Source organism: Xyrauchen texanus, chromosome 48 (assembly GCF_025860055.1).
Source record: "Xyrauchen texanus isolate HMW12.3.18 chromosome 48, RBS_HiC_50CHRs, whole genome shotgun sequence".
Taxonomy (NCBI): Eukaryota; Metazoa; Chordata; class Actinopteri; order Cypriniformes; family Catostomidae; genus Xyrauchen; species Xyrauchen texanus.
In genome coordinates this window covers 16,614,838-16,639,145 of record NC_068323.1, presented here as the reverse complement: position 1 = coordinate 16,639,145, position 24,308 = coordinate 16,614,838, and the positions used below count along the sequence as shown (strand labels likewise).

Below are 24,308 nucleotides of genomic sequence, written 5' to 3'. Positions count from 1 at the left end.
TTATAACACTATAGTACTGTTCTCTTTAAATATCATTGTGTTATTATTTATGACAACTTGGTTTTGTGAAACATGAAATTAATCTGGAATATTTATACATTTTCTTCTATTGCAACTAACAGATGTCTGATGCTCTCAAAATACATCACTTTGTTGGGTGGGGGATTAGGAATGATTATATTCTTATTTTGAAGTCAAATGAAAACATTGTGATTTTTTAAACGTCAAAAATGAGAGTTTTCTTTACAACGTCCACAAACAAATGCATTTAGTAGATACTCCATAAAAAATATTTGAAACATCTGTATGTTACAGAACAAATTTGACACCAGGCAAACAATTCTGTGCAAAATAATAATATATGAGGGTCACTGTAAATTGACAAATATCTTTGATGCAGCACACATCAGAAGTTAAACTTTATTAGCGTCCTCGGTTGTTTCCAGTGAGGGTGATTAGTGTAATTGGCGAGCGTCACTTTTGAGTCTCGGTGCAGAGCAGAGCAAGGCAGGGCCGCATAATTAGATAGGTTTGGGTAGCCGCTACTGTGCTCACTCAATCAGGTTATGTGGCTAATAAGCTACAGTCCTCCTCACGGCATCTATTAAGGCCACAAAATTAACTGACATGCAGGCACGCTGACACGCAGACACACGCATTGGGTGAGCCCCGTCACGTCATTGTTGTCCGTGAGTGTAACTTTGTTATGACAGCCTAATTCCCAGAGTTTCTAATATCATTCATCATGACCAATGCACACTCTTCAAAAATATCTTTTAATCTTGTTTTGTTTAATTACATGGCTAAAATATAATAAAATCATCTTGCCTTTAAAACTGACATAACATGAATGACCACATTTATATGAATGTTGCATTTGACCACAAATATTTTCTCTACACATTTTTGCTGTAAGTAAAACATGAGGCTCTGATGTCAAGCGTGGCAGCACAAGTCAATTTATTGGTATTGGGTATTCTGTTAGCTATAGAGCAGGGCTGCAAATTAAGAGTGTGATCACGGTCTCAGCCCCTAGCTGGCATACAGAAATCAGTCTGCCACACAAGCCGTACTGTATATGTATCTGACAGGTATAAAACAGTAGGCTGGACTTGGTGTGGTGGCATTGGCTGTAATAAACAAGTCCTTCATAAATCCTCTGAGATTTCAGACTTGGTGGAAGATATTTATTATGATGAGGGGCATTTTGGAAGGTAGTTCTGCATGTTTAAGGTCACCATGATAGTGACAGACCGACATATTGGCTAGACCAATTAATCAGACAATATTTGGTCATTTTTTTTGGTCACGAGAAGACGGCATTTATTTTATGCATATCACATTTTTATGAAATATATGTATATTTCGGCAATTGTCTTGCTAGATATTGTTACCTGCATTGACTATTGACAAACCCATATACTACTACCAACCACTACTAGGGCGAAATCGTGATGTGACGTAGTGCGTTAATCAAACCGCAAAGGCTGCGATTTAAATACTTAAAAAGTCGGTTTGTGCAGAGCACTGTTCTCTGTACTCAAAGCACACGTGAGGCTAATGAGCTGTAGCACGTTATATTTACAGTGCTCTAGATTCACTAACTGCACATTTGTGTAATCCCAAATATGCTAGGAGGCTAAAAGTTACAATCCAAATCTAAAGTTACCTCATAACACTGGGTTTTTGTGGAAAGAAGAGTGAATGAGAGCATGTTTCTCTTTTCTGAGGTTATTGTCATCTCCACTACAAATAGAAACATCTTCCTTTCATGTTCCGCCAAAATAAAAGCTTCCGCTAAAATCTCAAGAAAGACTGCATAGTATGCCACATGCAGGTATTCACTGTATTTTTTATATATTTACTCTGGTTCTTTTTAAGAGGTCTCAAGTGTGAACACCCTTTCTTGAACAGTATTTCTATTGGCAGTTGAGCATATTTTCTCATGACTTAATGTTGGTCAAAAGGAAACACTATTTGATTTATTTATTTTAAATGTTAATCATATCACAGTTCAAATCTCAATCATAATATTTTTCTAAATAATCGCAAATATTTTGTGTTAACAATGGCTTAACTGCTAAAGATTGATTAATAAATAATTTTCGTGAACTGAATCAGTGCACGCAGAATTCGGAAAGCTTTTGAAATCTCATGAAAGAAATCACCTGCCTGTCAAGTTCAACACATTCCTGCCCATTGCGTGTTTGTCAGTTTTTTGGCTAAATTGATAACGCTTTCAACATAGTTGAAATATTCTCAAACTCCCAATACAAATGGCAGAGCTTTGCAAATTTTCCTACAAAATGGACTTTATTCATGTAATAACACAAGTGGGACGAATTGGTGCAAATAAAAAATAAATCGACTCTTACAAAAAATTATTGCTTGAATAGAAGAATATTTTTCTGAACAGTTTACATAAATCTTTGTTCTGCATTTTTCATTGAAAAGGCACAAGCAGTGCAAAACATGTGAACATTTTGGAGAAAATAAATGTATGTGTATTTACAAGTAATAGAGAAATCAAAAGGCCTAAATCACACTCTAAACACTCAAAAACAGACAGCTCTAAAGTTCAGAAGGCAGCACTGCCAAAGCGAGATACAAATGAGACATTTGTGTTATTTTGTGTTTCTGTAGGTGTGTAGATGAGCGGATCTCTTACCAGCAGTAGTCCAGCAGATGAGGAGGAAGAACAGGGATAAAGATGTGTTGCCAGTGCATGGGATAGAGCATGGCGGTGGACCCCTGTACGCATGCAGTTAACTACGACAAGAAAACAGAGACAAATGTACGAGGCTCCATCATATGATGGGCAAAGAAAACACTACTTATTGTGGGTGCATTGAACACACCATTTAACAAGCTTTGCTTTAGGGGATTCCATTTATTGTGTGTGAGGAGAAAAGGCAGTACCACATACAGGTAACTATTTAATCTTACAAAGCTCGAAATGAAAATATACTTAATATTTGTATTAATATTAAATATATATAATTATATATTATAAAATATATACAATTAAATGTGGATTTTTGTTTCTCTTCTCCATGTTTGCTCTGATGTTAATAGGACAGGTTCAAATCATCAATCGTGGCCCTAAAAATACAACAAAGCAGAAGACTTAAGGTGTCAAATGTGTAGCAGCTTTGGCGCTGATACTATATTAATTATGTTTTATTACTGCTATACATATATAGTAAATAATATAAATCTACAAGCAGCGAACTGTTAATTACATTGCTGGCATGGATGTTTAATGAGTAAACACCCAGGTGACCCTACACCACAGCCTGACTCCCCCTCATGGCTACCTAGCAGTTGTAATGACCTGTGTGTACGAGCTCCCACACACTCACACACACACACACACACACACACACACACACACACACACACACACACACACACACACACACACACACACACACACACACACACACACACACACACACACACACTTCAGATTAAAATAACATGATTAAATATGGAAAAAGAACAGAGGTCTGAAGGCTCCTCTGGGACTTCATTAGGGCAAATTGCCAAAGAATGAAACATGAGTTAGCCAAGAGAGACTGTGAGCTGTTGGAATACCACAGGGAGTAGGGCTGGATGGGGGGGTCTTGACAATTGGAGCTTCCAGTAATGTGTGAACCATGGCTCTGTACTATCAAGAGACCCCCCCCTACTCACTGACACACACAATATCACAATTGACCAGTGAAACCAACCAAGCTTGGCGGTCGCACAACAGTTAGGTTGCAAAATATCCATCCAAAGCCACACCTTCCCCTTATACGAGGTGCAGTTGTAAACGTCCTTACACAAGATAAGGCCAAAGGCATACTTTATGCGAGTACACGTCAGAGCACTTGGTCAATGCTTAGCCAATGCGTGGTCCGGTTGAACATGCTAAACGTGCATTTGTGCATGACTGCGGCAGAAACAAACCTCTGTACTGAAGGGGGCTTTTTAAGGAGTTACCTTAAAAAGTCTGAGCCATTAAACTGGATGTGTTATTATTCTGGTAATTTGCTATAAGTATATTGTCTTCAACTTACTTGATTAGCAATATTCTCTTCAAACTGATTGGAGAAGTGGACAGTTCACACTAATGTCCACTTTAGCACCCTTTGCAGCAACATTGAGAATGCAATGCGTACTTGCGTTGTGTTATCAATTGTGATCTGACACATTTTTCAACTCAACAACACAGAGAAATGAAGCACCTGCGTTCATTTTGTTGCAGCCTTAAGATTGGTCTTGTCACTGAAGCCCCGTTCACACTGCCAGCGACATCGCGCAATGAAGCGACACAATCCCATTAATTTTCAATGACAGCACATCGTCTTCCTGCGACACGAGCTGTAATGACCGTTGGCAACATAGATCAACACGGGGAGCAACAAGACCAGTTGAGAAAATGTATACTTTATGCAAATGATGAGCGACATTCATGAGCGACAACCTATGACAGTGAAGACAGAGGAGCTTACATCATCTGTCTCAAGGCAGAGAGTGAGACACTGGAGTCAAGTGCAGGCAAGACGGAGAGGTAAAAACGTTTCTGTGAGCGATTTCACTGTTCTATATAATTTGTCTGTAACCACATACATGCATATAAGCTAATAAATTGATGCTTGGAAAACCGTGGCAGCATTCGGAGCGAGTATGATTCATATATTGATATAAGGTTTGTCTTGATCAAAGATATGATGCACATTAAGCACTGCTGCAGGTTATATATAATGCTCCCCTGAGCAGAATGTGCATTTTTAGAGGGAAAAGGACTGATAACTTGTCAAATTAAAATGATATCTTAGTTTTATCGGCAGTATCATCCGTAATCAGCATTTCAAACGCTACTATGGCCATCCTCCAGTAACGTTTGAGTGGCGGCACGGATTGCAAAGTCTAGCGGCACCAAGCGACAATGCCGCCCGTGGTGTGAACAGAGCTTGAGCCTGCAGAAGTTGCTGCTGTTTGTTGGATTTCCATTTTGTGACACCGCGGCCTGTGAATGTGCTCTGGACGTGACCTATCGTTTCACAAAAATAGTGCAGCTTTAATTAACAATAATTTACTGTCTTGCATTTTTGCATATGTAAATGTGTTGTGCACATCTCCAAAAATAATGAAAAGGCTTTGGTTGTGACAGATCTAATTTTGTCCGGGCAGTTTAGAAGAAAAATGAATATTTATGCTGTTTCTCACCAAGTGAAGTTTGGTTGATATCAAAGCTTTAAGACCCTTTCTGTACGCAATCTTTTTTCTCAAGGTCCGTTTAATGAATCATGCTGAGAGGTCATTGCACTGTAAAGAAACACTTTTCTTTGACTGTGTCAGCAGACTGCCATCTAATTTCATCGAGAGGAACCTTTCCGTACCATGTAGAAATGGGCAAGAAAACTAAATAACACATTCCAATTAATTTAACAATGTCAACAGACATGCCCAATTGGCTTGATTTATTCTCAGCTTAAAAGTGAAGCTGCGCCTTTTACTTTCAAAGATGAAGGGCACGTAAAGGAGGTGGCGAAACCTAGATAAACATTAAAAGGTGGAATTCAAAAACAAATTACTCTCAATTTTGTTACCTCAAAATAGAGAGTTTCATCTTTGCACATGCCAGTCCAGCAAGAAAATCAATCATGATCTCCTTTTTTGTAACCATTAAAGAGAAATACCTGTATCACTGCCACTGAATCTATAGTTGCCCTACAATGCACAGTTGGAGTGCAGCTCCTAATACAATATTAGCTGGCCTAATGAATAATTAATGAAGGAATCCAAATAGTCACAAAAAGGAGAGCGTATGCTTGACATTGCTTTGAATGTAGATGCCGTCCTCAATAACAAATGCTGGATTATGGTTTGTTTGGGTGCAGGGCTGGATCCTGCCGAGACCTGTGAGCGCTGGCGGTAATGAGCATGCCATGGACATGTTAAGTGGAGGTCTTCACTATGGAGACCAGCCAGAGATCATATTATACAAAGGTGACCGGCTTCAGAGATGCACAGATAACAAACAAAGCCGATTTATATCTGACTAAATCTGGCCATGTCAAAGAACACATGACACAATTCTTATTCGACTTAACTAATTATTGACAGTACTGAAGATAGAACTGAGGTTTCTTACAAGGAAATGAAAATCAGCTCTGCTATCATTTCATTGTGGCAAAAGTTTTTAAAATTATATTTAAACGGATATTTAAAAAGAGCTTTATGCACATAGAATGAAAGTCTATTGGCCAGTTTAGGCCACTGTAAATGCATTTCTGTAATCATGTTTTTTGTTTCTTTGTTTTAAGAAACATGAGCACGAGTCGAAAATGCTGTTTGTGGTAATCAACAGAATGCTACAAATGCTTTATAAAAAGCTTAAGTTGCAGTTATCGTGGAACATTTGTTTATGAGAATACTGCATAAAGTGAAACACAGTCCGTTTTTTCAATGCAGTGGCAATTGATAGTCACTCATTTTAAAGCTAAAAAAAGGACTCAAAAGTATCATAAAAGTTGCCCATGTGACTCGTGCATTACAATGCAAGTCTTCTAAAGGCATTTGCTATAAGTTTCCTGAATTTTCATTTCTATTTTTTTTTCTTCAGGGAAAATATTGATGTCCATTCAACCATCATGAGTGCTATGACAGAAGCTTGTTCATCTGAGAATTATCATGGTTTTTAGCTACTTTGGGTTAATATTACACTTAAAAGTGAGTCATTATCAACTGCAAATGATAATTATGTTTTCATGCAGTTATCATTTGCAGCAAATGATAACTGCAAATTTCTTTCGTGCCTAAGAAAGAACATCATTTGTATTTGAAATGACATGAGGTTGAGTAAATTATTACATAATTTTCAATTTTGGGAGAACTATTTCTAAAAGAGAAGATCATATATGAATTTCAGGACAAAGATTTGTTTGCCAACACTAAAACAATCTTTAAGGTCAAGGCTCAAGCCGATTCATTCAAAAACGTATTAAAATGGTTTTATCAAAAAAATGACAAAACTTCAATGAGATCAGCAGCAAATATTTCTGCAGCTAAGCAGCATGTTAGAAGCACTGATAGAAAGAGACCTACAAATGTATCTTTTGAGGAAAGAAAATGTAAGGTTTTTGCAGTCTTCGTTCAGCAAACTCGGATTTGCCCAATCAGGTGACAATCCCAGAACTCTCACTTCAAAATCAAACCATAGTCATACTCATCTCTAGGAGTACATTTGTACCATTTTGCCATGCTGAGCTATAATCCACAGATAACGTCTAAGGATACACTTTGTAACACCTTTCCAGTAAACCCTGTCTATGTAAACAAGTTTACGAACATATTCCCCTACATCTAGTGAGAAGCTGGTGTTCAAAAATATCCATGGTAACTTCTCCAAGAATAGACAAAGACAAAAAAGGTCCCGTTCTTTGATAAGCATAACAAAGCTCATGGTGGAATCTGTGATTGGGGCAGGTTGGAGACTAGAGGTGTGATTCCCTCTGACAAGGGTGACAGTACCACAGTCTGTGCTGACTTCTGCTTCCTGCGAGACTTCTCTCCTGGCCCTCTCCTTGTTTCCCAATTACCAAGCCGCTCGCTCCCCTCCTGTTGACAAACACACAGCTCTGCTCTGAGCAGGGGGCGCTGGCACAGGTGTATCGCTAACAAGGAGGTAAAAAAAAGTAAAAGGTACAGGTAGGGCACAGACCGCCAAACACCACTAATCCACCTCCCCCACCACCAACCACAACACGATACCACCAAGAAGAGAACAGGAAGTGCCAGAAGAAGACAAAATGTCTATTAAAGGTGTAGTAAGAGAGATGCTTATGAAGGAGCAAAAACACGTCGCCATATTGCTGAGCAGAAAAAAAATTTGATTGGAAAAAAAGTGTGAGGGCAAAAGAAACCTCAGTGGCTAACACCACAGGCCAAGATGGGATCGGATCTTGTTAGCATACCACTGACAGCATGATGAGAAGGCGGCTGTCAAGACTCTGGGCCGGCCGAGGGGTCTCGCAGATGAAACGCGCTAGGGCCTCCCAGTTGACTAGTTAGAGGGATCCTGATGCAGCACAATTATACTGGCATATGACAAGACTACACGGGCGGCTGACTCCCAGAGCCTGCGACATGGTTTTAAAACAGTAGTACTTCTTACCTCTGGTCACAAAACAGCAATAAGTCAACTGATGCATTGCTGTAAGATCATGATTTATTCTTTTGCTTTCCAATACAGGCGCGTGCCCATGTTCTGCTAGACTGACACAGCAGGTACACTGGAGGCCCCAAACATCATGCATAATGGATTCTCTCTTTCTCCTTCTCTTTCCTCTATTTATCCTGTTGGCTCGCTGGATAAACAGTAGCAGTTGGCTTTGGGCTGACCACACCCTGGCTATCTCTGACCTTAAAACTAGAAATTAATGAGATCGGCCAATTGAATAAAAACAGCCAATGATCTGAGCCAATCATTACTTCCTGTCAAAAAGGGGGTGGAAAAAAAATGTGTCGGACAGTTAGCCTACAACTTTGCGTAAAAGAAACTCTCTCTTGTGTGAAATTATTATTATCATTACTGGGGCAAAATATGAAAATGGAAGTTGAAGCCACTGTAGCTTTTTATTTAAATGTAATCCATTCCTACTTGAGGTTTAGAGTGTGCAGACAAAACACTCTGACAAACTTCATGTTTGCTTGCATTCAGCAGCAGATGCCTTATGTCTGGGAGCTAAAGCATGTCACACAGTTCTGGGAGGAAACAGTAGGCAATCATTTTGATGACACTTTGTGTCAAGCATTTCGGAATAACCAAAGCAACATTTGAGATGCTATGTGATATTGATGATATTCACTGAACTATTATTTAGAACAGTACAACTATTACATATAGCATCTTTAATGTGAGTTAAGAACATTTACATATTAAGAAATCTTTCTAATCTAATTTTAGCCTGACAAGAGGCTATTCAGAAATCAGTTAATGTGAGTAAATAATATTAATAATGAGCTTTTTGTATCGGCAGATGTTCTAAATAATCGGTATCGGTAACCGTGCATTCCTACTTAAAAACTAAAAATTTGTTAATTTAAGAAATTGGCCATATGTCCACTTATACGTCTGCGCTTGCAGTCTGCCAAGGAACAGAGGAAGACGGATGGTTTCAGGACTTGAGAAGATGAAAGTCTCAACTGAGGTGGAACCTTAATAGCACTAGCCTTCGTAATAACTCTTTTGGCATATTAGTTTCATAAACTCAAGGTTGCCCGCTGTCCCATTCTGCAAAACAGTAAATCACACTAAGAGAGAGCGGGGAAAAAAAACTATTTACCCAAGAGACTAATGATTTACACATTCTAATCCCTCGTGTCAATGAGCACACGGAATGAAGGCGGCAGCCCTGAGGAGTAAAATATTCCATGAATTGGATCATTCCGACAGACTCCTCCAGAGCTGAGGGGAGCAACTTGGTTCCGGCACTGTCGGCCGGCACTTGCTCTCCCTCCGCAGATGGTCCTGGGGGTAATCGGAAAGATAGGGAGCGAATAACATCACTTGCTGCTTCCACCAACTGTCGTGAAAGTTTGGACCATCGTCCGCCCCTGTGCGATAAGCGCCCACTCCCTTTTTTAGGCAGAGGAGTCAAACAGAAAATATGTGGAAGAGTCAGGGATCTAATAAGTGATAGTTTAAAGCTAGCCTGATGCTACAGAGTGCAAGCATGAAGAAAAATATCAAATCAGAAAACTGAATCAGTGTATAGTAGGTCACGAACACACAGTTGTTTTTACAATTGTTAAAACAGCAACATTTTGTCAGACCTTTTTTTGAGCTGTAATAATTGCAATCCAATTATGACATCCTGATGTCTCAAGACTATGTGAATATTGAATTGTGACATCATGTGTACCATATAATGAGGTAGTTGGCGATATCCAGCCCTAGTGCACAGAAAATTTTACAAGATCTTCTACAAGTGTGAAGACTATAGTCTCAAAAAAAAACTCATCACACATCTTGTTAATTTAATGCAATTCAAAACACACATTACTTGAAATCCAACATCACTTCAAACGGATCCCAAGAGAGATATTTTAATTTATTGTATACGACAATGTATATTGATATATCTGAACAACAAGAAAGCTGTCAAAAGTGTAAATGAGAATGGCAGCGGGAACTCACAGTGCTAAGCTTGCTTGAGGTAATGATGATGCGTCGCTCGTGCAGCATGCTGGCGTAGAGGTGCAACATATTATTCACATCTACTGCTACAAAGTACTCTGTTACATTTCTCTGAAAGAAGGGAAAATGGAAGATGTTTGATGTAGAGGCATTGAAGGTTGACCTTTTATACAACAAAACATATTCAGTACAGTACAGAACAGTTGCGCTCTAGTAACTGGACACTTCCGCAATACTTAAAAATGTATGTCACTTAATTCGATAAAATAATCATAGCAAGTGGCATCTGCAAACAAATGATGCTTAACCTTTACTAACTGCACTTTCCTGATAATTTTTCATGACTACAGTTCACCATCTTGTGGTTAGGTCACTTAAATGGATGTATGAAGTCTCCCTCAAGTTCATTCAGGTGCCCTTGTAGAGTGACCACATGTGTATTTCATCACATTAACTATGGACATATTACACTTATACATGACAAACAGAAATTGTCCAGATACTTTCTTCATTTTGAGCAATACATTCAATCAACAGTATTGTTTTATGATTTAAACCCTAAAATGTATAATGTTTTGCTTGATTTTTTTTTAATAAATGAATAAAAAATTCTTGCTTTCTTTAAAAGAAATGCCACTTGCTTAAATATCTATACAGGTATGTATATGAATGTTAACACTTTACATTAATGGTCCCTTTGTTGAGGGTTAATAATGAACCCCTTTAATGAACCCCTTTAAAATCCCTACAGTATAAAGTGTTACCCTCATATTTAATTAAATTACTGTAAATTCAGACATTTTTGAGAGCTCAAGAACTTTTTGGGGCCACTTTATGTGTGTGCACTGTATACTGGGTTTAAAGACAACACAAAATGATGTATACTCACACTTTCAGGTATGGTGGGGAGACCAATTATATCAGGAGCTATGAAGTATGAATGCTAAGGAAAACACAAAAACAGATAAAGGTCACCATCAAGCAACCCTCCTGTTTTAAGTGTTTATGGGCCCTCTTCCTTACTGTCCGTTTCACCACTGACAAACTGTGATCGACATGAAATGTGTCTGTGCTTGTTAACATAAAATATACAGACAACAGATAAAACACAAGAAGTCTACAAACGTCGATCCCCTGTGGACACTACCAGAGGCGGCTCCCCGCATTGGAGAGAAAGTCTTTATTACGGTACAAAAGCCAACTGCTCTGTTCTGACAGTATCAGTGGGGTCTGCCAGGCGTACGTTTGAACAGGCGAGCAGGTTTAATGTTTGGATCAAAGAGGCTCCAGAGCAAAGATCCCACACTGCATGCTAACTTTAGCACTTTTGTTTGCCTGTGCAGCACGCATCGCCAAGAATGGGCCGCACTTTTTCATGTAAAGAGTACCCATCTGTTGCTTAGCATACAGTTTAAACTTTTGCTGCCTTTGCATATGTTCAGCAAACAAATGCAAGCGCAGCTCCTCTAATACTTAAAGATATCTTTTAAAGGGATAGTTCAACCAAACAAATTATAATTGTGATCATTTTCTCACATTCACCTTGTTACAAACCTATTTGACTTCATTTCTACTCATGTCAGATTCTTTTTTTTTGCTTGAACAATCACTTTATTATTTGGCTTGAATGATTGTGATTAAATGTCGACAGAATTGAAGGCATTGCTGTGCAATGTCAAAATTTATCTAGGATTTTCGATGTGTGTGTCCGGAGTTCTTTTGCTATAATCATACAACATAAACAGTTTGAAGATACCAATAAAGCAGTCAAAGATCTTCCCCACAGTTTTCTTGTCCGTGTGCTGACACATGTTTATTTTCCCACAGCGAGCAGCTGACTGCCCTCTGTGTCGTGGACTGTAGTTCCAGCTGGTGGTGGCTAACACTTTTCAGTGGTGTTTATAAAAATCACACATTATCAGAGCGCTTGTTATCACCACACTGTGCCTGCCGCTTCCTGTAGTGTGATCAGCATACCAGACCCAGCACCCACCACCACTCCCAACCATGCACACAAACAAGATCTCTGATTTAAGTAATCCTGCCCACACAACACTGATGAGAAGCCCTATTTCCAAATTCGACATGCAAACAAACATGATTCTAATAATTTTATTAAAAGGAATAGTTCTCCCAAAAATGACAATTATGTCACTTTGGAGAAGTTAAACTGGAACATAACAGAGATAAGTAAACCCACAACCAGCTGAAATTGTTAAGACAATTCCAAGAAATCCCTTAGGGTGACCTGACCAGACTTTAGTTAACAATTTCCGCATCAGATTTGCACTGTATAGGCTACTGTTGCACTGGAAAGTCTGAATGAAGCTTTAGACCAGGCACATTTTTCTCAGCAATAATTAGTGCTCCGTGGTTCACTTTGGATGAAAAGCATCTGATAAATGCCAAGCAAAAAGCGAATATCATGAAAATTACAAAAGGAAAATAATAGGATTAGTGCCAGGTCATGAAATTAAGTTTTACAGTTTGAATCAAAATAAAATGGCACATCATAATGTTTTACTGTAATGCTTTTGAGCAGATATTCAAGGGTTTGTGTTTATTATATATATTTTTAATCCATATTCAGATAAAAAGATAAATGTAGGCTAACGGGCAGAGCATCAAGGAGATTTCTTGAGCACAATTGTCTTTTGCTTTTAATTCGAAATAGAGTTTTGATATTCGAAAAGAGAATACAGCAGCGTGAAAGAGCATGAATAATTTAGCATCTTTGATTGTTTTCCAGAAAATAAGAAACTGCCAACAAGACCCAGGATGGTTTTTGCCATGCTTTAAAGAAAGAATAAAACTGGTTTATTTGGCAAAATTGGAAAGCTGTTTCCCATGCGATTAGGGCAGCAGCTCTAGATTTCAGAACTGCCCCGTTCATTCTTTTCATCCCTCTCCCTTCAGTGCACTTAATCGCAACTCACCGACTGCCTGCTTCCTGGATCTTTCACAACTTGCCCAGTGGCAAAATGTAAGTGGTTGTTCTTGTGAAATGAAGGAAAGGGTATAGATATATTAAATGCACATCAATGAACAGATGGATTAGACAGACAGACAGACATATATATAGACAGATAGATAGATGACAGATGGAAAAAGAGACAAACTGACAGACAGACCGACAGATAATAAATGAGGGATGGAAAAAGACAGACATACCAACAGAAAGAAAATAAATGAGGGATGGAAAAAGAAAGACAGACTGACAGACCGACACACAGACAGACAATTAATGAGTGATGCAAAAAGGCGGACAGACAGACAGATAATAAATTACACATAGAAAAAGAAAGACACGCCAACAGACAGAAAATAAATGAGGGGTGGAAAAAGACAGACCAACCAACAGACCGACAGACACACAGATAACTAATGAGAGAAGCAAAAAGACGGACAGACAGACAGATAATAAATGACACATAGAAAAAGAAAGACAGACCAACAGACAGAAAATAAATAAGGGATGGAAAAAGAAAGACAGACAGACAGATAATTAATGAGTGATGCAAAAAGACGGACAGACAGACAGATAATAAATGACACAGAAAAAGAAAGACAGACCAACAGACAGAAAATAAATGAGGGATGGAAAAAGAAAGACAGACAGACAGATAATTAATGAGTGATGCAAAAAGACGGACAGACAGACAGATAATAAATGACACAGAAAAAGAAAGACAGACCCACAGCCAGAAAATAAATGAGGGATGGAAAAAGAAAGACAGACAGACAGACAGATAATTAATGAGTGATGCAAAAAGACGGACAGACAGACAGATAATAAATGACACATAGAAAAAGAAAGACAGACAGACAATAAATGAGTGATGCAAAAAGAAAGACAGACAGACAATAAATGAGTGATGCAAAAAGACAGACAGACAGATAAAAAAAAGAAAGATGGATGGAAGGATGGACAGACAGACAGACAACTGCAATATTTAGAAAAATATCCAATAACTTGTAAACTACATATAAGCCATATAATTATGTGATTTCAAACTGTGAACGTCAAGGAGATGTTACATCAATACATGACTCTACTACAAAATGTACATATAAGAATAATTAAGCTAACATGAGCATAATGTTACTGACAGAACCATCAACCACTTCTCTGTTGACTGACACTTCACAAATCAAGGTTCCACAGTGCTTGTGTAATCATGTTTAACTAGTTACAATCTCTGATAGAGGGTTTGTCATTGACTGGCAGCTCCTTAAGACGGTGTTAACCTATGCTTGCTGCTGGATTTGATGAGTTGCACAAGTGGCCATTAGGGTTAATGCTGTCCAGCCGGCTCTTATCAGAGTGAGAGGCTGTGGGTCCTACTTCTGTTTCTAAACAAACCGTCAGCCCTCCCCAGTACCTACCACACTCAGATTAACTGGCGTATTCGGCTTTGGCACGGGGTGGTTGTGCAGCGTTTCCAACATGTCATTCAAGTTACCTTCCTGTAAGGTGAACAAGACAAACATAAAAAATAAATAAGAACAAAGAAAAATACACAAGCACTTATATGAACAACGGAACAAATAAAAAAGGAAAAAGCACCCTATTTCATGATTTAAGGAATTTAGCATAAAGTATTCCTACAACACTCTACGGAATAGAAATATATCTGACTGACACACATTTAACGAGCGATCCTGAGGTTAAGAGACTGTAAGCTAGGCTGCGGCAGACGCTTATTATTCTGGGGATGATTTATGGCGAACATTGGCTGTTCGTAATTAACCAAAGGTCTTTGCTTAGAGCGGGTGATTTTAAGAAGCCATTGGAGAACTGCTGTTCCACAAAACAGGCCTCAGGATTCTAACACTGAGCTTTTACAAGCTTTTATGACAAGAGTGCAGTTTACCCTCTCAAACTTGGTATAGAATACAGATGCTGTTGCTGTTTAACCATAGTTTGACATCGAATCGTTAGGCATATATTTAGCTAGGCTGTAAGCGAGTTCCCAGTTTAGCTATGTGGTGAGAGCTTGCAGCATTAATGTCCGTGTGTTTGTACATATGTGTGTTTGGGGGTGAATAAGCGGCTGTCACGAGAGCCTGGATGCTCACACGCATGGTCAGTAACACAGCCTGAGGAAACACTTCATTTACCCTAGCCATAAACCTTCATCGCTCTTCAACCTTCATTGTCAGTCAATGCCGCCTCACGCGGAACGGCATAGCAAAAGTCAAGCCAATCATGCTTACGAGCTCAAAGTATTCATTTAATCCACATGCTAGACTTTAGTTTATTTAGCAAAAACAAATAAATAAATAAATAATCAAATAAAATGTTAGCTAAAAACAAAACAAAAAAACATTAAAATGAAAACGATAATTTTTGTTATATTTTGGGGCTCATGAAAAATGAACAGAACAAATTTTTGTGTAACTCAGTCATCTGGATGTAAATTGAAATGTTCAATGCAAATTTCTGTGTAAATCATTAAGCAAATTGTTACATTCAATAAAAATGTATTTGTAAATGGTTTGAGAAATCATTATTTTAATTATGATAAATTATTATAATCATAACCCTTAAAATGAAAAGGCACAAAGTACATAAATAAAATAAATAAAATTGTGCTAAAATGAAATACAAATACAAAATTATTTGTATGTAGTAATTATTTGTCAAAGTAACACTTTATCTTCCCAAAAGACACATTTCTGAATATCACATATATGCCATATATAGATATTTGTCTAGAATTTAGTCACTCTGTATGAAGTGTCTTCTAAATATCTTAAATGTAAAGCTAAATCGTAAGAGTGAGAAAAGTGCTAAATTAATTAAATGAAATAGGGAGAATAAGGGGAAATAAAAACATTTGTCAGTTGAAAAAGCAGCCTACTCTTGGTACTGCAATGGGTCGATGACACGTAGCATCAAATTGCTTTACTTCCTGGACCCTCTGACTCCTAGTGTACTTATACCATGATTTGTTTATGTAGAGGAGTCTTGGTCTTCCTCACTTTCAGCAGCTCCGTTTCGCATATCTGAATGACAGCCTACTGATAGGGAAACTGAGCACTTCTCTAGAGTTTGCTTTTCTCTTAAAAAAATGGCTCCACACAGACTCTGTTTTTCCATGTTAGCTTAATATTTTCAACCCTTTGCTAATTCAAACTTTCCTTCCTCTCCTACTGCTGTTAAAACTTTCAAAAAGAAAATTTGACACAGTGTGTTTCCTGACAATTTGTTTTTTTGTATATCATAAAGACTGACTTTCTGTTCGACGCTCAGTCTGTTAAAATGTCAACAATGCTGCAAAGCAAAGCGCAACCAATCAACTGTGCCGGTTTCACTGAGTTTGATTATAGATGACATTTTTCTTTTTCATCTCCTTTGTCTTTTCATGAAACAAATAAAACACTAAAGTTTCATTTTCCAGTGGCATTTTTGGTTCAGAAGTTGAAATGGCAGGAATGAGGCTAATTTCAATGCTATTTGTGACATTAGTAGTTTGCCCAAGAGGGTGTCTAGTGCTCGGCCACATGAAAAGCAATAACGTAAGCTGAACATTTTTTAATTTTGACACGAAAAATGTTCGACGTCTTGCATGAATTACAATTATGGCTACTGTTTGATTTGTTAACATACAGAAACATTTGTTAATGTGTCATGTCAACTGTGAAAAAGTCAAGTTAAAGACCTTACCTGGCTTTTGGATAAGTAGTCTGCAAGAGTATTTAGCAGCTTATAATAAATCTCGAACCATGGGAGATAGCTATAAAAAAAAAAAGAGAGACATTTTATTTAATTCAATGAATAATAATTATAAAAATTTAAACAATTAAAAGAGCATTCAAAAGGGCCCCCAAGTGTACATCCATACAACTATCTCCTGTTACTTTTTGTACCATTAATGTAGTTTATTCCTTCTGTGCAGACATGTCTCACCTTGACTTTTAACCTAATAGGCTTTGGGCATTTTTAGCGACAGTGAACCTTATTATCACATTCTTTATACTCGCTGACACTTGCATTTTCAACATTCCAGCCACGACTGCACTTTGAGGAGTGGGCTAAATAAAGTCTTTGGTTTCTTCAACAAAAACATGACTGGACCACTGTAGCCTGTAATAAACGAGGGATGGGATGGTTTACAAGCATGCTGTGCCCAGATGCACAAGCTGAAGCTCAAGAGTTTTCGTTTTTTTTTTTATCTGTGATTTTTAATAGAGATCTTAAAATTCATTTCCTAGCAGGATTTTAAAAAAGCAATTTACACATATCACTTTGTATTAAGTAATCACACAATATCTAGCCAAGAGATATACTGCAAGTATCTGCAACACTGTGTTTTAGCCTGACAGAATCTTGGCAAACCTAACAGGCCTTTAAAGATGGAGCACAGCCAATGTGTTGTTTTGGCTTGAAGGTTGCAAGAACACACACCATTTATTTTGTTATGCAATCTAGTGAAAAAATGCGGCCTGCTAGCGAGCTCTGACTTTTTTTTCTTTCTTGTATGTAGGCGTGATTACAACATTCATTGCGACTCAGTCTGAAATCTCACACTTATCCGAGAGAGATTACATCAGCTATTCATTTCAAACGTGGAGCTTAAATTTGTGTTTGTCACAAATGCTTGATTACCTTAATTGGCAAAAGAAAAAGTATTTTCAATTGATGGATGACTAGAAACGCAGCACTTTAAAACAAAGAAGAAAAAGGTTTTATTTTCTCTGATCCCACAAACACGCAATCTTGACTGGAGATCTTTCGCCTCTTTTTTTTTTTTACTTTCCATGGGTCAGTGAGCTCTCCAGCAGACTGGAATTAACAGACAACAAAAAACACCACTAAGTGTATATAATGCAAATTTTCATATTGCTGAATCTGTTGAGGGGGTCAGTGACTCGCCGTTCCCAGGAACGTGCGCTCAGTCGTGAGAGTTTAAAGTCTGGGTAACCATTAACCTAAAACAATCATCTCTTAACATGCCAATATTTTGACATGCATGACGATATTGGCAAACCAGGTCACACTATCTCAATTAAATGTGTCTATGCAAATCGCACATTGACAAGAAAAACTGATCCACAGCCTGGATTGCGATGTACAAACAAAACTCCACTGATTAGGTTATTGTGATGCATTGTTTTAAATATCGGAATGGGCCGACACCTTTCTGAAGCTCCTCACATAGCACAACAAATAGAAAAATAATTATCTCGCTCTGTCTTGTTCTTTGTTTAAAATGCAAGGCTCCTGCATGCTAATCCTTCATTTTTCACATGTGAAGGGGATTTAAACGAGAGCCTCCCCTCTCAGAAAGGCGCGACAGGCCTCAGAGAACACAAACACTCATTATACTCCTAAATGAGAACATGTAAATCTTTTGTTAGAAAGTCAAATAAATCACTGCTCTATGATCACAAGACTTCAGTTTATGAAGATATCCAGGGAGGAATACCTTTCACAAAATCATGGTATTTTTTCTTTTATAGATAAAGTAGAAGTATATTTATTTCTCGTTAAATTTTTTTTTTCCCAATAGGCTGAGGGGAGCACGGCACTCCACCCCAATCTCTTCACAGCTACTTAGTAAAAATGTGTTTGTATTCAGCAAATCCTCTGATAGAGGAACATTCATCACGTTGAACTGTGCTGAGACGAGCCAATCTCTACGGCCCTTTTAGCTTCTCAGCTTGGAATAATGTTGTGTGTACGTGGAAAGTAAACCAACTTATCTGTGTTTTACTGGCAATCCCTAACAAACCTAAACCTTTTCATCAGATAAGCTAAAGCAAATGGTTTGATAACAAAAAAAAAAGAAAAAATAAACTGACCACCAATGAATGTTGTAAGATAATGTGCAGGCCAAGACATGATTAGAAAATATGCATTTCGATTTTTAATTAACTTACATTTTTGACACTACTTCTCTTGGTTTTCTTAGCTGAAATGTCACTTTTGTAATGAGAGTTGATGGGTTTAATTTAAGATATCTTAAGTCACACTGCATATTTATTTTGAAAATTTACACTGCATACACGGTATTACCACATTCTTAATTTGTCCTATGCGCATGTACAATGTAATAACCCCTTAAATCAACATGCATCCTAAATCATCAGGAGGTATTTAGGAGTCAGCTTGGACCTTGTAGCCTTCCCAGGATGAGATATGATCACGCCTCGACTTTTCCTGCATTTAATGTTCAGCAAAGGGAAGGAAATATCGCTAAGTGACCACTGACTGAAGAAAACCTTTGCTGTCTGCACGAGACGCCAAGTCGGGTCCCAGTCATCAAATAAAACGGGCGAGAGAGAGGGTCTATTTCATCTGGGGTCTCGCAGATGTCCAAAGGCTATTTGCTCACGTTGTGACAGAGTGTCCGAGGGCTGAATGGGCAGAGAGGGTGGGGTAAAATGGCATGAGTCTGTTTTTGAAGTGGTTTGGCCTGAAGGAACCTTGGCCTATTTGGCCTTGGCTAAACCTACAAAGCTACAAAGGGCTGTCCACATAAAACTGTCCCTCTCATTAGGCAACTTCCTCATGTAAGCTTAGGTGACAATTTTATGGTCCCAGCACTTCAACAATCACAAGGACGCAAACTGTTTTAATTGCTTTTGTTTTATATTCATGTGGAGAGTCAGAGAGTAAATGTGTGTACATGAGAAAAATTATTTCATTTAACCAACAATTTTAGAAGACATAAAATGCATATAATTCTTTTTTTATATATACACTGTATATTTTCATAAATAAATATTTTTTCTATATTTTAATATACACAATAAATATTATTTCATCAGTTCTATGTAATGAAACTAAATACTGGGGCTTAAAAATGCATTACATTGTTTTATTGTTTAATAGTGTAGAATTATTTTACATTATTACTGTACATTTTATAGGGGGAAAAAAAACAGAAGGATGAATTAAAAAAAGAAAAAAAAGTTCTCACACCTAAACTAATTTATTCCCAAAGATATTTCCTCTATCCTTCTTTAAAAGGGGGTGGAAAGACAAAACTTTCTTTAAGTCTTTTGTTACATTTGTTCATGTTCTTTCCAAACAGACCACATAAACAAAGAACTCTGAGGTCTTAAAAGAGAAAAAAAAGGACTAAAACTTTGCATGCATTTCTTAATCTGAATGAAGGAAGCCATGCAAACTACTCAGAATGCATAATGAATTTTATACATCATATGTCAAATGAATAAGCATGTAAAACTCAGTGAAAGGGACAGGGGAGACTCTTGCTAATTGGCAGCAGGGCTTCATGCATAATTATTGGTGAACCGTCTCTGGCATGCCTCTGTGCCTGAATAACGAGTGGAGAGAAAGGGAAGAAAAAAAACAAAGGCCATCCAGGCCAGGGAGGGAGGAGGCAAGATCTCGACAGCAGCTCATCATGACAATGATAAACCTGTGATTGTCCATCAATATCGTGTAGACGGAGAGGAAAAAATTATGATATGTCCCAGATGTGCTGCTCTGAATTACTGAATGTAAATGTATTCTTAAATACAGCGGATTGCGTTCATGTAATACACACTATTCTAATAGTAGTTCTTCATTCTCAGTGGAACGGTTCAGATACAGCATATGAAAGCAATTGCTATTATTTTATCATCTAAAAAAAAAAGTAGTCCTATATGTGTTGATTACTATTTCATGAAAGTGAATTGTTTATTTCAAATCCCAGAAAACAGAAAAATGGTTTTCAATCAATAAAATATGTCTTAATAATTGTCTATGAAGAACAGAGTAACAAAACTAAAAACATTTGAACATTCTAGACTAGTTTTTCTTTTAAACACACACACACACACACACAATATGATTTTCTGCAATACATTTTTAAAATTCAAATGACTCGGTCAGAATTTCAAATGTTTGGAAGAAGAAGAAAAAAGTCAGAGGGATTATTCACGTACCTGAGTAGGCAGATGCAGACCCTGCAGCCGGAGGTCAGCCGACAGAAACCAAACCTCTGCTTGCTCTCAATGTCTGTGAGCACGAATGTAAAGTTCTGGCCCACCTGAGTCTGGGAGACTCTGCCCAGCCAGAGAGACAAAGAAGAGAAACAAAGTTTAAAATGAATAACCTTCTTATTAAAATATACTCTTGGTGCTCACTAACATTTGAAGGGAAAATGTAGTATGTAGAGTCAAATGTAATCATATTTGAAAATATATATATATATATATATATATATATATATATATATATATATATATATATATATATATAAAAACACATAAATAAAATAAATTAACAAAAGCTTATGAGTTGAAATGAAAATAATGAGACAAAAACTCAGAAAACTGTATTTTACCATTAGCTAACATAACATGATTTATCCTATATTTTCATGCAGTCAGTGATTTCTATCAGTGTTTATACCAGTAAAAAATTCAGAAAGATTATATTAAGCTCAGTTTATTTTCACACACAGGCTAATTCCTATTCAAAGGTGGTAGTGTTGTTCTTCTCCACTAGATGGCAGCAAGAAAGCTTCAGCTGAGAGGAAGTGAATTTCTCCAACATCACATAAAATATACAACAGCACTTTTCATTTCTATGAGTCCACAAGCCAACATACAAACACACTGCTGTGAGAATAAGTTGTTTATTTAGTGATATGTATGGCATTAGGCAAATTAGAATAGACATGCAAATACATCGTTTACTGCTGGTGGATATCTTTATTTCTATATATACACACACAATTAAATATTTTTATATTATATAAATATTAAAAACAGAAATAATATTGAAATCTAAGGTGTTTGGCCCCACCCTTTGAATCATTTATGAGAGCCTCTTTTGAATGTATGAATTTAATGTGTTTGTGAGTATTGTATAAACAACATCCTATCCTTTTTCCCAATTCACACGTGTTTATTAACCGTTTCCCAAAAGATGATTGCAGGGGAATCCTACCTTTCCACATCAAATGGGAAGCAGAACTTAGGCACTGTCTGCAGGACCTCCTAGAAACAGAAGATAAAGAAAGACATTACAGAACATTCAAAGAATGACATCCACAACAGGCACACATCTGCAAAAGAGTTGCACACACTGGGTGTGTCAGCATCTCATATATTACATTTAAGTCTTTCAAAGGACATTTCCTAATCAATGACAAATGCAATGAGAGTGAATTTTTGTAGGATAATAAATTTTCTGAAAGTAAAAATGCCCATGTAAAACTTGCAAGGGTGTTTTGTGTGGTTGTAAGGGTGTTGTGGGTGGTTGCTAATGTGAGTGAGTTTTAGCAACTTGCTATGAGTTTGCTAGACTGTTCAGGATGTATTTTTAGGTTGTTACGTTCAAGCCCATATCATAAGAACCTAAATCAAATGTATTTTTCCTGCTATTTTCATCGTCCACCAATCTGAATGCTTAGAAAAGTAATAGCTCACCTCTCCTTAATAAGCTGCATGATTTGAGATATCATTCACACCCATTGCATGAACAGTGCAGGACAAATTACACAATGAAGTTTAATGCTGCGTTCACGTCCTGTTGGAACTACTGTAATTACAAGATGACAATTCTGAATTCTGAAACGCAGAGCTGTTCACATCCTCGGACTGAGAAATTATTTTTTTCTATGGCAACATTCATAACATCAAAATGGATCCATGAGCAAGTCTTGAACACCAAATCATTTTGGGGGACACAAATATAACGGACCTCTTGGTCCTTTATTATAGTAAAGGTGCTGAATGCAATAATTTTCTGAATGAAGGCTTGAAATTAGTTAAAGGCCCAACTTTGTATAATTTTTGGTTTTAAAAGATACAGAACATGTATTTTTAAAGTTCACACAGTACAAGACAAACACTGTCTGCATTGCTAGCAATTTGCTTGTTTCAGTCATCTTTTCTTTATTTTTTGTGCTGTATCAAAGAAAAGATGAATATAATTAGAATTTCTTTTAATCACTGATTTATCTGATTGACTTTTTCCCCTCAAAGTATATTGTGGTTATGGCCCAGGATGTTCATCTCTACATGTTATTGTGCAATGTTTAACAACAAAAATGCACTCCAGGTACCACTGGCTAAAATTAAATGGCGTCTGAAAAATACAAAAATATACGTTTACATTTAAATACAAAATACTCCTAAAAGAGTTAGGAGTTTGGTAAAAAAAAAAAAAAAAAATAGTAAGTCCAACAGTAATTGACCAAAGAGGCAAGTAAATGAGTGAATTAATGGACATAAATTAGCTGACGTAAAGGTGAGGGTTATCCAAGGCTAAAATAATTAGCAGCCATTAGCTCATTGATCATTGCGCTTAAGCTGGGGAAGGTGTGGGTACGACAGATTGCTGGGACAATGGCTGAGCATCTCCAGGGGTTCAGAGGGAGTGTAGAGGGGTTAAGAAAGGAGTCCCTGCCTTCAGGGCTTTATCTTTCCACACACCCCCAGAGGGAGAGTCCTTGCACCATCAGCATATGGATTTCCAGAACCAGCTCTATGTCACATAGGTTAGCCACATCTGGCCAGTCCTGTACTGTAGTCTAGCCAAGGGGAACTGCAGTGATCCCTTTTTAAAGTATAGCAAGTTGCCACCATTCAAAGGAACAGTGTGTGTGTTTGGGGACAATTGTGTTGTTCAAATGTGACCGTCCAATATGTGACCATCTGCAACACCATAGCCATACAAGTACCTGCGTTTTTGCCATTTGTTTGCGAGTTGAAATTTAGATTGAATTATTTTAATGTGCATGTGTGCTAGCCTGCAAATGTGTATGTTTTACTTGCATATACGCGAACACGTCACGGATGACGACTGGTTGTTTTTTTTCCTCAGTGGGAGGCAATGGTGGTGATGAGGGAAGACAGAACGAGAGAGTTAGTATGTGATGCAGAGAGCGGCGAGGAGACTGAAGGCTCTGGCAGGCGAGAGAGGAACATTGGCAGTGGCAGAAACATCCACGCCGTATGTGACTGCTACTATCATTAACTCCTATAGGCGCTTCCCGTGAGTGTTTATGCCAAGCTGTGCCATGCTTTTTTTCAGTAGCGTATGCAAACGAACGCTATGCAAATAAAATTGTCTGCTTCGCAGATGCTGAAGTTGTTGTAGATCCCATGCTGGCCTCATCTGATTTCTGCCAGTCAACACTGGTCT

General features: G+C 37.6%; 1 protein-coding gene across 3 annotated transcripts in view; it reads right to left on the bottom strand.

Moving 5' to 3' along the window:
- LOC127639899 (DENN domain-containing protein 1B-like) overlaps nucleotides 1-24,308 on the bottom strand; it is a 129,203-nt gene that overhangs the window by 43,966 nt on the left and 60,929 nt on the right. For 2 of the 3 annotated variants that reach the window (XM_052122224.1, XM_052122226.1), the window contains exons 4-11: nucleotides 22,107-22,156; nucleotides 21,098-21,217; nucleotides 16,863-16,932; nucleotides 14,579-14,659; nucleotides 13,129-13,188; nucleotides 11,082-11,135; nucleotides 10,193-10,303; nucleotides 2,669-2,769 (exon numbers count right to left, since the gene is read on the bottom strand). In XM_052122224.1, coding sequence (XP_051978184.1) covers nucleotides 2,669-2,769; nucleotides 10,193-10,303; nucleotides 11,082-11,135; nucleotides 13,129-13,188; nucleotides 14,579-14,659; nucleotides 16,863-16,932; nucleotides 21,098-21,217; nucleotides 22,107-22,156 — 647 coding nt within the window. The remainder of the gene's footprint in view (nucleotides 1-2,668; nucleotides 2,770-10,192; nucleotides 10,304-11,081; nucleotides 11,136-13,128; nucleotides 13,189-14,578; nucleotides 14,660-16,862; nucleotides 16,933-21,097; nucleotides 21,218-22,106; nucleotides 22,157-24,308) is intronic. The other variant, XM_052122225.1, reaches the window with a different exon arrangement.